Here is a 13,409-nt window from a genome sequence, read left to right on the forward strand (position 1 = left end):
AAAAAAAAAAAAAAAAAAAAAAAAAAAAAAAAAAAAAAAAAAAAAAAAAAAAAGACTCTTGAGCTACCCAATATAGTGCAAGTCTCAAGAAACAAGTCTCAATGAACTTTTGGATTGCCCAATGCAATACAAGTTTCAAGGAGTATTAAATGGCATTTGACATTTAATATTAATTGGTTTAAATCTGAATATAATGGCAGTCGACGGCATCTCGCCTAGAAAGTCCGCCTTGATAACCTTGGTACAATGCACTTCAGAAAATGGCACACGGATACTAGCATCATTGCCACCTGGTAAGAAGTTTGTGGGATGTAAATGGATGTTCTTAGTTAAGCAAAAGGCATATGGGAGCATTGATAGATACAAGGCCCGTCTAGTAGCTAGAGGGTCATTCAAACTTATGGATTGATTATCAGGAGACCTTTGCCCAGTAGCCAAACTCAACACAGTACATGTCTTATTATCTATTGATGTAAATCAAGATTTGTCTGTGTTTCAGCTTGATGTGAAGAACGTTTTTTCCTAAAGGGGACCTCCTCGTTGAGGAGGTCTATATGGATATACCAACATGGTTTTAGAATGTGTGAAGTAAAGAAAAGGTGTGCAAGCTGAAAAAGGCATTACATGGAATCAAACAATCACCCTGAGCATGGTTTGACAGGTTCTCTAAGGTGTTTAGACAAGATGTCTATTTGTAGTCTCAACCAGACTACACACTATTTATCAAACGTTTCAATAGGGAAGTCATTGTGTTGATTGTCTAAGTTGATGATATAGTTCATACTGGGAATCACACAGAAGAGATGAGAACACTTAAAATACTATTGTCCAAGGAATTTGAAATCACAGACTTGAGACAACAAAAATATTCTTTGGAATGGAAGCGGCCAGGTCTAGTAAAAGAATTTCAGTTTCACAACAAAATTATGTTCTAGATCTTTTGCATGAAATTGGCAAGCCAATTGAGACCCCTATGGGTCCTAATAACAAAGTGTTGCCTCAATTAGAAGAGTTAGCTACAGATAAGGGGCAGTATTGGGAAAGCTGATATCTTTGGCACACACACGTTCAAATATAACCTTTGCAACTAGTAAATCAGATTCTTGAACAATCTGTCGAATTGCCTATTGATCACATGGGAGGTAGTAAATTGGATTCTTAAGTATCATAAAAAGGATCCTAGAAATACTTGATTGAACCCTAGAAATCTATATATATACAAATTGGGTAGGATCCCCTATTCACTGAAAATGTACATCTGGATATTGTTCATTTGTTTGAGGGAACTTGGTGACATGGCGAAGTAAAAAGCAAGAGGTGGTAGCTCGTACCAATGCTGAGGCTGAGTTTCGAGTGTTGACTCAAGGCATATGTGAAGGCATTTGGTTGAACCGGCTACTAGGTGAACTCAAGATTGGTCTAATTCTATTAAAATTATGTGTGGTAACCTGATTACTATTGCCAAAGATGGTTCATCACGATAGAACAAAACATGTCGAGATTGATAGGCACTTCATCAGTGAGAAACAGAAAGCAATGTCATAATTGTGATTTCTCTAAACTAAGTACCCTCTCAGCAGCAAGCAACATATATCCTAACAAAAACCTTATTTTGACCCAACTTCAATGGACTAAGTTCTATACTTGGTTTAATGAACATATATCGCCTAGTTTGAGGGGGATTGTAGTCTGTAGGAAATCAAACTAGTCAATTAGAGGAGCTGTTAACTTCCTATAATTACTGTATGTTCTTTAGGAGTTAATACCCTAGAATCGCACTGGTTTATAGGTAAAATATTTTGTATAGTTGACTATGATTCTGTACCATTATTACTTAGACTAGAGTAGCCCTATTTTTATAGGAGCTAATTTAGAATATGCTTCCCTATCCTCTTTTATATATATATATACACACACACACACACTATTTTTGTTGTCAATAATATGATTAGAAATTCTCTCAAATATCTTAGCAACAAAAACCAAAAAGTGAGAACATCAGAAAGACAACATCCATTAAATGATCTCATTAGCATTAGGTAAGTCAGCTTAATCCAAAAAAGAAAGGCAGAAGGAAAATATTTTCATATATCCTTATACCTCACTTCAATGCAGAGTTAGTTGTGATCTCCATACCCTCCCTCAATCCCCCTCTAGCGGAAAAAAAAGCACCTATGAGTTACAACTTCATAACTTTACATCTATAAAATCTGGTAAGGTTGTGAACTAAAAGTACATTTACAACAACAAAAAAGAAAAAAAAAAAAAGAAAAAGAAGAAGAAGAGAGAAGGAAGAAGAAGAAAGAAAGAGTCTATAATGACAAAAAGAAGTTAATTTTGTAGTGGCAAATTGATACTTTCAGTAAGATACAGTCAGAACAGTCATCAATTCAACCCTGCTATCAACTAGATTAATCCAGCTTAATACAAAGTAAATAGCGATCTTTGGATATAAAATCAATGGTTAAAATACAACTCACCCCATGGATGAATCCAATATTCCATGTTGTAGGTAAGCAACCTTTCGAGCATCACGTCTGCAAGTGAAAATACAAAAATCAAACACCATCCAAAGATGAGATTCATCTTTATATTTTGGAATCAAAAGAAAAATAATGCCCACTGTTGGGAAAAAATCCAGACCTGGGTATTCTTTCCAACACAAGAACATATCCATCAGCAGTAACCACACGAAGCGCTTCATAAGGATACCTGAAAGGGAAAGGAGTAATAAACACTTGTATGAATAAGCAGACATATTTGAGACCAATAATGTATACAATGTGACCAGAAATTGCCCTACCCAAGTTCTGTTATGACATCTTTACATGTCCGAGCATCTGTATTAAGGGAATGATAAAAGCTAGTCTTCCGTTCTCCAGGAGTTGGATCATTGTCAGATAGAGTATTGGTGGCAACAGACACAGCAACACCATCATTAGGAATTTTCCCATGATCAGTGCTATTAGAAGAAAACCATTTGATCACTTTTCTTAAAGTGTCTAATGGTGAGAATACACAGTGAGCAGCCTTGTGAAAAAACTCAAAAACTGTTTCTATGAAGATCTCAATTGCTAGGTGAAGATCCTGCATGAAGATCAGACAACACTTTAATTGGGAAAAAAAGTCTAAAACTAGAAATAAAAATTGAGAGATACACAGATTCAGATAGCAATTGCAGGATGCACTACAAGCCCCCCGTGAGTTGTAACTTCTTTACTTCCTGTTTTTAGTTTTTACCACAAACACCCTACTTAGAAAGGGTATGGTGAATCTATTAAGAGGGCCACAACCAGTTAAATTTAAAGAATAAAACAAAAGATCACAAATACATTTGTCAACAACACTGGATTTTAACTTATAACAGGGCAAGCAAATTAAAGCAAAGCAGCAATGAAAATAGTTCTATATGAAGTGGATAGTTAAGTAACCGTAAACCCATTTATATAGCAAGGCAAAAGCCAAAAACTTTGATTCAAGGTATGGTCACAAGTTCAATACTCATTCCCCTGAAATGTGCCAAAAAATATATATACAGAGCAAGGCAATAACAAAGTAGTCCCAGAAAAAAATAAGTAAATAGAACATACCTCAACAACACCACGCCTTCTGTCAGTTGCACGCTGGACAACATGGTCCCTGGGAGTATTTGATCTCCTAGAGGCATGCACATGGGAGGGCTGGAGTTCTACTGAGACACTAGAGGTCCTTTTAGAGGAACCATAAAGATAAAAAGGGATGGCCAACAAAAACCTTAAGGGAAAGAGCAACCATGAAAAGATGCATCTGATCCAATGTAGCCAGTGCCGCCTCCTATGCTTGTTAAAACTGCTTGCTCTGGAGAATCGAGAACTTTGTGATAATGGAGTTGCTGGGCAAACATTTTCACCACTATCTTCTTCTTCTTCTTCTTCAGATGAACAATCCAAACTTGAGGAGCCATCAGAATCAACAGAAAGTTCATGAATGAGCTGGTTAAAAGATGAGACACCACTGACATCACAAAGGAGGAGAATGTTAATAATTATTTTGTGGTACATCTGAGGGGAATGGAATTGAATCTAAGACTTCTCATATGGAATCTTGGGTCTATGCCACTGGACTACAACATCCTAGCCTCCTAGGCAAAGGAGAACGTTAATATAGCTTCCAGCTATTAAAGTGTAGTCACTAGGATAATACCTCCCCCAGTCCCCCACCCCCTTGGGTCCAAATATGATTTCATAAAAAATTCAAAATGTAAGAGAAGGATACATCTGAAAGTTAAACAGAAATTCAAACTCACTTCTCCATCCAACGTGGAAGTCGAGGTCCACGAAAAGTTGGCCGCAGTTCCCAACCATGAATACCTTCAAGGATAGAATTCTTTCCGGGCAAGATAGTTAACAACAATGCTGACACTCCATTTATTAGCCTTACAAAATTGTTCAATGACTCATAAGTGAATGTCTTGACTGACCTGGAAAGAATCAATAAACCAAGTTAAAGAGTGGGTACCAAGAATACAGAGGGCCTAAGAGCCAAACCCAACTGTGCCACCCCTTGCAATGTCAAGGGAAAGAAATGCTTAACACCCAACACCGCCAAACTGCCCCCAATCTTGGGGTTAACAAACTTCAAAAGAAACACAAGGATCACAACTCACTTGTAAATTAAAATATGCAACATCATCATAAAATGGAAACAACCCACCAGAGTATGGTCTGGCATTCAGAGTTTTCAATGCTTCCATAATCAGTGTAAAAGACTATACACCAAGTCAGTCAAGATTTGAAATAATAGTGTCATCTAGATGACTATTCAATATACAAACCTTTCTCTACAACAAAATTTGCAGGGTTCTCAACCATATTTATTCAACCACTGTGTAGGAAAAGAATTTAAGATTGGCAAAAGAAAGAATATACGCAAGAATAAACCATTTAGACTCAACTAATTATTTCTCCTTCCCCCACTTTTGTAGTATTTTCCTTCACAAGCAAGTTGAATTACTATTAAAAAAAATGTTATCCTACCAAATTCACCAAAGCAACCAAAAAATAAATAAATAAAAAAAGATACCCTAAGATTTATATAACTTGCTATATCTGACCTACAGAATATCCACCATGCTATACCACTTTGTATGCATTTATTTTACAATAAAAAAATAATTAACAGTTTTCTACTCTATACAGCATTTCCAAGACCGTTCATACACTATATCCACCATGCTATACCACTCTATATACATTTTGTATTTTACCAGAAAAAAAAATTCTACAATTTTTCAGTTCTCAATATATATATGCCATTTTCAAGACAGTTCATTCACTGATTGGCTCCTTGCACTAAACATAGATATTTCCACATTGCATTTAGCTATTTACATTAAACATCAGTATTTCCACATTGCAATTAGCTCTTCACACTAAACATGCATGCACTTTTACTTGACATGTTCATCATACTATGTATCTTAGTAGCATCAACACATTCATCATTTAACAAAATAGCCATCTTCTGATTTCCCCCAATTTTACACCACCATTAATTAAATCTTTCAATACAAATATATGAACTATGTGAACATTACAAAAGTTACAAGATAAAAATTAATCTCAACCATATGCCGCATGTCACATTAATATTGTTAAATTACACTATTAAACATATTCCTTTTTAGATGTGTTGCAATTAATTAACAGAGCCAGCTAAATTTCATTAATTCCAGATTAACCTCCGTCAAAATCTTTCTAAACAAGCAATTAATCATCTCACCAACCAACATAAATAGGAGAATAACTTAAAATGATGTTTTCAAAAACGTAAATGCTAAATTCTAGATTCTTCAGAATTATTAGGGCGAAAATTAGGGCAAAAACATCAAATATTCGAAAAACAAAAATGAAGCTTGAGCTCATAACAGCAAAATTAATCAAAATCATCAACAACGCGATATATGAATAGGAAACGACAGACGCATAAATATGCAAATGTGAAGAGAGAAATTGAAAACTCACTCCTTGGTGATGGCGAGGGTGTTGTCAACGAGTCGTTGCATCGGTTCAAATGTATTGTAAACGTACGACCGGAATTGGAAAATGAAAGAATTTCCAGCGAGCGTTCAGGGAGAAGGAGGAGAGCCCGATTCCGATGAATTTGGAGTTTCCCGGAGACAGAGTCGACGGCGATTCTTAGCGTATGATGGGGAAAGACGGTCGTTATTTGTAATGAAATGGGATGTTGCGTGGCGGTAATTTATTGGATGGAATGATATGTGTCATTTTCCAGTGCCTCCTCATTGTGACGTGTCTCTGCTGCTTTTTACTTCCGTGTGCAGATCACTGTACATCCTGCCGTGACGCGGAAGGTCGGAACCCAGAAATGTAATATGTGGCTATGTGCCATTGAAAATGAAAAATAAACTCTTTATTTTATACTTTTAACTTTTATTTTATTTCATAAATTTTTGATGTAGATATTATTTATGAATTCACGTAATGAAAATAATCAATCTTTGTTATTACATAAAAAATAAAAATAAGGAAATATAACTTGAGAATATTTATAGTAGAACTTATTGAAAATATAAAATAAGAAATACATTCTTCTTCTTTTTATTTTTTATTTTTTAATTCAAAATAATTTTTTTTGGAAACACTGTTATCTTCCTTATTAAAAGTTTCAAGTTCGAATCTCAATCACAATCAATATATATATATATATACACTAACTAGTAAATATGCATGTGATGCACGAATAAATTTTTTTATTATATATTTAGATAATAAATTAAAGATGAAATTATAAAGAATTTTTTTGAAGAGAAAATTTTAATTCATTAAATTACCAACAAGACAGTCAACAAGAAAAGTAGGAGGGGTATCAAACCATTCCCCGCAACCTGACTCAGAAATGGCCTCCCGAGCAACAATGTGGGCGGCACAATTCGCAGATCGCCTAACAAACCCGAATTTGACATCACTTACGATGCTAATTCTTTAATATCGTCAACTAACGAACCAAAAGCAGAATGAAAGGAAAAAAACCATAAAGCATTAAATAAAAGCTGTGAGTCAGTTTCCACATCCGCATCTCCCATGCCGGTGTCCTTCAACCAGCTTAGCGCCTCACGCATGCTCATTGCTTCAGCTTGCTTTACATCAAACGCGTCCATAAACTGCATACCCTTTGCCGCAAGGAAATTACCACCATCATCTCGTAGCACCCAACCAAGGCCCATAACGTTATTAATTGAATAATATATGACTCTATCATATGCAATTATCTTGAAAAAAATTGATATTTGTAATTTTTTTTGAAAAATTGATATTGTAATATGATTTAGGTAATTATATTATTACTAAAAATAAATATGAAAAAGGGGAAAATAATTTTAAAGGCATTAAGTTGTGAAAAAAAATTGAAATCAAACTCTATTTGAATGTTGTTTTAAATAACTTGATTGGCTGCAATTTTCTTTGAAATTTGAAAATGTAATATAATTTAGGCAATTACATTTATGAATTTATAATAGTTGTAAAAAATATGGTGAAAAGGAAAAATAATATTATGTTTGGGATATGTTTGCTAGCTAGAGTTTTTGGGGTGTATGACCCTCAAGTAAAGATTATGTTTGGGAAACTATCATTTGTGTGATTAAATATGTGCCCCGCACGGAACTGAACATATATTTGTGTTGGGTGATTTTGAATGACATAGAATTGTTAGAGACAATGAAATTTTTAATCACATATAAAGAGCTCTCATTGCGCATACACTTAACTTTCCAACAGTTCTTATTTGAATGTCCAGTACCTTGATATATTAATTCATCACATATAAAAAAGTAAATTGTTTTTAAAAACCAACAATTTTTTTTTTAAAAAAAATTACGTATATATATTAAAATCTATTATGTTTAATCACATTTATTGATAAATTAAATTTACAGATATTAAGTGTCTAACATCTTAAAAAAACAGTTATTACGACAAAAGATTCATTTTTTAATAATAACTAGTATTTGTCCCGTGCGGTGCACGGACTAAAGTTTATAAGTATTGTTGTAATTTTATTACTAAGCACAATTAGTTTTATTTAAAATGTAAGTATAACTATACAATATAATATTATATATTTTTAAAAGTTCATTTGTGTTATTATTATGTTGATTTTAAAGTTTATTGTTACGTTAGAATGATAAGAAACATTTGTATTATTATTTGAATTTGAATTTAAAATAATTAAATTATATAGCTAATGTATGTAAATAAAATTTGTAAATAAAAGAAAGAATATGAAATANGAGATTTTTAGTACACAAAGGTATACAATTTAAATGTCTAATTACATTAAATATTAATTTGAAATGTGTAAACAGTAAACGTAATAATACTTTTTAATAGTTGAATAAAAAGAAATGAGTATAATGCGGAGGTTTGTAGTGGATGTACATGCATTTCTAACTATTACAAATTAAAATTTGGGACCGCGTAGACTACTAACTCTTGAAATAGCAAGATATAATTGACCATTACAAACACTGATTTTTAAGTAACAATCCTATATGAGTTAGTGTTTGTCATTAACTATTATTGGTGGTCATTACACAATATAGATCTTAAAAATGAGGAGAACCAACAACTTGCTCAACCTCAACTACAATAATATGGAAAAAAGTTTACATAATAACAATCTAATAATGGAACACACCAAGACAGAAAATAGAGAAACTGATTATAATTGAATCACACATCAATTATAATTGAACTCCACATGCATAAAAAATAAAATAAATAAGTTTTACATAATATATTTATACTTAAAATTTAATAAGACTAATAGTTATTTGTATCATAACATAACAACAATACTTAAGACTAATAGTTATTTGTATCATAACATAACAACAATACTTATAATCTTTAGTCCTTGTATTGCATAAAAATTAAAAACATATAAAATATAACTTTTTTATTTAAAATAAATCCTAGCTACTAAAACTATATTCTCAAAAAAAAAAAAAAGCAACTAAAACTATATATATTAGTATATACATTTTGTTTTAGCCCAAGCAAGAAGCCCTATCCATAACCCAACCCAACACCATAAAAAGCCCACATATAAAATCAAACTGCCAAACCCTAATCCTACGCAAATCCCACATTTCTGTCTGAAAAAATTTCCTCTACCTTCTCTCTACACTTTAGAAACCACAGCTGCAACTGCACAGCTGAAAATATTTTTTTTTTTAAAAATTATTTGTCTGGCGAAGTCATCACCTTTTGCTCCAGGATGATAATTCATCTTAATCCTCGATTCTTTTTAACACCGTTTTTTACTTCATTTTTTCCAGTTTTATTTCATATATATATCAACAATACAGCAACACTGTACTGATGGCAAAATGGGCGATCGCTTAGTTACACAGATCAGAACGACAGTAGGAAATAGCCGCTGGAAATACTACAGATCTGACAGTCTCTGAGCTTAGTCAATTAGAGGTAAAAGATGGCATGGAGCGTCACCAAAGACCAGCAGATGTGACCGGAAAGCCAAGTAAACAGCATTTTCTCTTTATTTCCCGTTTGTATACAATATTGTAGACAATCTCTACCCAGTTTGATGAAATTGTTAATTAGGATTATTTATAATTCCTGACACTTCTATTCTTTCTATGAAAATTTCCCATCTTGGTTAATTGTGGGGAATTTAGCGGGAAAATTGGACTGGGTAGGAGCAACCAAGAACAAAGATCAATGTAATTTTTTAAATAATTAATCTATTTTTCTTTGCATGTACATATACACCACGCAAAAGGACTCAATACATTTTAAAAAACAACGGTCTTTAACAGATAAAATAATAAAATCCATAACATTTGTGTAGAAAAAATAATAACCCTGCATATTTACATCTCCAAGGGTATAAGTACAAAGTATATTTAAGAATAAAGTAAAAATTAAGTAATAGAAATTATAAAAAGATGTTTCCGTAGTATATTTAACACATACAAAAAAAAAAGAATGCCTTCTAAGTAAAAAAACAATATTTAAGAAAGAAGATAACTCCCTATATTTGGAATATATCATGAGTTTTATTGAATATATCGGAGCAAAAAACTATATTTTAAATAATTTTTTTTTAGCACCAACTGTATTTGATTAGATTATTTGAATTCTCTAGTCTCAAATTTTGACAATTTTTTTTTTACTTTTTATAACATGCTATTTTTGGTGATTTTTTGTATTTACATGCAGAAGTTCTGGCTTATAATTTTTTTTGTTTAAGCCATAATTATTTTAGTAAATTTGTATTCATTTTCTTATTCCAGGTGTCACTTTGGAATTTTTTTAGGGTGTAAACATTTTTAACTTTCCATAAAAGAAACCACTCAGAGCCGCATGATTACAAATTGAAAAAATGTAAAAAATATTTCAATAAGAAGTAGTGACCATATTTGAAATAGGTACAAAGTGTTAGTTGAGCTAAAGGAATGAAATCAGGGATGCCTTTGAACTTTACCTTTATTTGCTTATACAATTTTCCTTTAGCAGCCAATAGTAATTGAGCCCTTGAGCTCATTCATGATTGTTGTATCTTACTTATCAGCCATGAACTTGGTAGATTAAAATTTAATATCTATTCTAATACTTGCCTATGTTATCATAATTCTTTGTATTTGGAAAATATATGTTCACTATCTCTTTTTACATTGAAAATTGCATTTAGATGATTAATTTAAAAATCTCATGATGTTCTCCTCTTCTGAAATGAACTGTGTATAAAATGACATTCTCCTCTTCTGAAATTAACTGTGTATTTAATGATATTCTCCTCTTCTGAATTATCCTGCTCTCCATCTTTATTAACTTTTTACACAGTTGACTTAATCCCCTACTGATCCTTCCTAAACTTATATATTATATAAAATAAAGTGTTAGTTCAATACACATTAAAAATTGAAAAGGAAGAATGACAGAAATATAATTTCAGGATTACCACATCTAAGTCATCATCTTCATCCTCTTCCATCATTTTAGAAATAAGATCCTTTCCATCATGCCTATTCAATGAAGCACTATAGGTAGAGATTCATTTGAGAAATAAGATCCTTTTCATGATACCCATTCAATGGAGCACAATAGGTAGACTATTTTGTATGCATGCTCTTTACATTTAAGTAGTCAGAACTACTTGATAGTACTTCATTATATATTGCTTTTTTGTTATATAGATGATGATAGCATAAAAATACCAATTAATATTTTACAGATTATGGCAGGATATCGAATAGAAAGACACATTATAATAAAATTACTAATGAAAAGGATTCTACAGTTGTTTAAAAAGAAAGTGATTTTACAGTAATCAAAATTACCAAAACATGTTTAACAATTACCTCTTGATCATGAAAGATTCATTCTTTGCATTTGATAATGTCGCAGTATCTCCTTTCTGCTATTTCTTCATATGTAGAGACACATCATAATATAATAAAATTACGAATGAAATGTGATTTTACAGTAATCAAAATTACCAAAACATGTTTAACGATTACCTCTTGATCATGAATGATTCATTCTTTACATTTGATAATGTCTCAGTATCTCCTTTCTGCTATTTCTTCATATGTACGGACTCATCTTATAGCACTTGTGGCTTTTAGAAGAGATATTTCTCGACCCATAATGTACAAAGGAGCCATATGGATGCAACTTGGGAGTTCTTCGGTACATTTGCAGTGGATTGAAGACGTCATTTATAGGATTGAGGATTAATGCAAGGGTTGCGGATACTAAAGAGTCCCAGTGGAAATCATAAATGTAATCCTTAAATTCATTAATTCAAAAAAATTTGGACTGATCGGTTCCTTTACTAAAAAAAATGGACTTCTCGTTTACTACGGAGTAATTTTTATGACTCATAAATTGGGAACCATAATCCTAACAATCCATGACAGTACGGCACCGTTTCTTTTGGCGGGAAATATTTATCTATTTTATTTACCAAAAAGATTCTGCTTTATTATAGTAGAAGATATGATCAAATTAATGCTAAACTATTTCAAACCAAACAAATGATCATTTCATCATATAGAATAGGCACACAGTCATCAAGTGCCCATTTGAAAAGTATACATATGCATGTATATGATAAATATTTGATGCTAATTTCACTGATAGTCTGATACAAATAAAATGCATTGTAAGTTGATTTTGAAATTTACGTCGTTCATACATTATATAAAACGTGGATAAAACAATAAAGGAAAAAAATAGTATATAATACCTTCACATCTTTAAGCAAGAATTCTAACGTTGCCATGGTGTAAGCACTTCAGTTGTTCTTCACCTCGTACAGTCGAATCAACTGTACCCTTATTGCCCAAGCAGTACGGTAGGCGTTTATTTCATTGAGTAACATGAAAGTAGGAGCCATTATGAGTAGGTTTTTGAGTATGTGGCTGAAAAAGTTAGAGATACAATAAAAAATAAGAAATTATGGCAAGGTAATAAAAAGTATTGAAATGTATGATTTATATATTAGTCTTCAAATCAATTAGATACAAATTATATTAGGCAATTATGTTAATAATTTAATTATTAGAAATTGACATGTAAAAATTTTATATACACATATACGATTTATATTATATTAAAAGGAAAAAAAAAAGAAGAAAAAACGGCCACTTTTTTTTTTTTTTTGAAGAAAACACAAATGTATTAATAATCAATCAAATGCGCAATACAGGGCGGTGGAATAGACAACCACGACCCTAGGACAGACGAAGAACCTGTTGCCCGTGCCAAGACATGAGCCACCTGATTCGCTGACCTTCTGACATGGTGAACAGACAAGTTCCCAATGTCATTAGCAATGCAGTGACATTGCTTAACCAATAAACCAACATATGATAAGTCTACAAAGTTTGAATTATAACTAGAACAGAAATTAAGACTATCATATTCTAAAATAAAACCGCTATAACCATGAATCTTCATCCACGAGAGTGCCTCCTTCACCGCCATAGCTTCCGCCAAATAAGGATCACGAACACTGCGAAGCCGGGCATTATGAGCTGAAACAAAAGCTCCAGTGTGACTCCTGACAATCAACCCGTAACCAGCGCCATCCTCAAATAGAGCCGCGTCAACGTTGCACTTCAGACGGTGAACTAGCGGTGGAACCCAAGAAGTCGGTCCCTGAGGTGCTATCGCTACAACTGCATCCCTACTATAAACCGAGAGCCATAAGTCACGTAAATTCTCGGCCTGCCTCATTAAAGTATCAACACACAGGGACTTACCCTTCCACACAGCATCATTCCTTGCATTCCAAATCAACCATAGTCTGGCCGCAGTATGAACAACAACCTTCACACTTGGATTGCACAGAGCCGTATTGAGCAGCACAGTCAAGCA

At 32.7% G+C, this 13,409-nt stretch overlaps 1 protein-coding gene and 1 long non-coding RNA gene across 2 annotated transcripts in view; one reads left to right on the forward strand and one right to left on the reverse strand.

The window, feature by feature from the left end:
* The window catches only part of LOC116003746, a 12,264-nt gene extending 6,044 nt beyond the window's left edge, over nucleotides 1-6,220 (reverse strand). The window contains exons 1-6 of the mRNA XM_031243666.1: nucleotides 6,003-6,220; nucleotides 4,286-4,459; nucleotides 3,591-3,993; nucleotides 2,804-3,087; nucleotides 2,644-2,712; nucleotides 2,481-2,537 (exon numbers count right to left, since the gene is read on the reverse strand). Coding sequence (XP_031099526.1) covers nucleotides 2,481-2,537; nucleotides 2,644-2,712; nucleotides 2,804-3,087; nucleotides 3,591-3,993; nucleotides 4,286-4,459; nucleotides 6,003-6,043 — 1,028 coding nt within the window. The 5' untranslated portion in view covers nucleotides 6,044-6,220. The remainder of the gene's footprint in view (nucleotides 1-2,480; nucleotides 2,538-2,643; nucleotides 2,713-2,803; nucleotides 3,088-3,590; nucleotides 3,994-4,285; nucleotides 4,460-6,002) is intronic.
* A 2,923-nt stretch (nucleotides 6,221-9,143) lies between these two features.
* Nucleotides 9,144-11,890, forward strand: LOC116007689. The gene is made up of 2 exons (XR_004095312.1): nucleotides 9,144-9,543; nucleotides 11,592-11,890. It is a non-coding gene; the product is annotated as an uncharacterized LOC116007689 (long non-coding RNA).
* The last annotated feature ends 1,519 nt before the right edge of the window (nucleotides 11,891-13,409 follow it).

This window comes from Ipomoea triloba, chromosome 2 (genome assembly GCF_003576645.1).
Source record: "Ipomoea triloba cultivar NCNSP0323 chromosome 2, ASM357664v1".
Taxonomy (NCBI): Eukaryota; Viridiplantae; Streptophyta; class Magnoliopsida; order Solanales; family Convolvulaceae; genus Ipomoea; species Ipomoea triloba.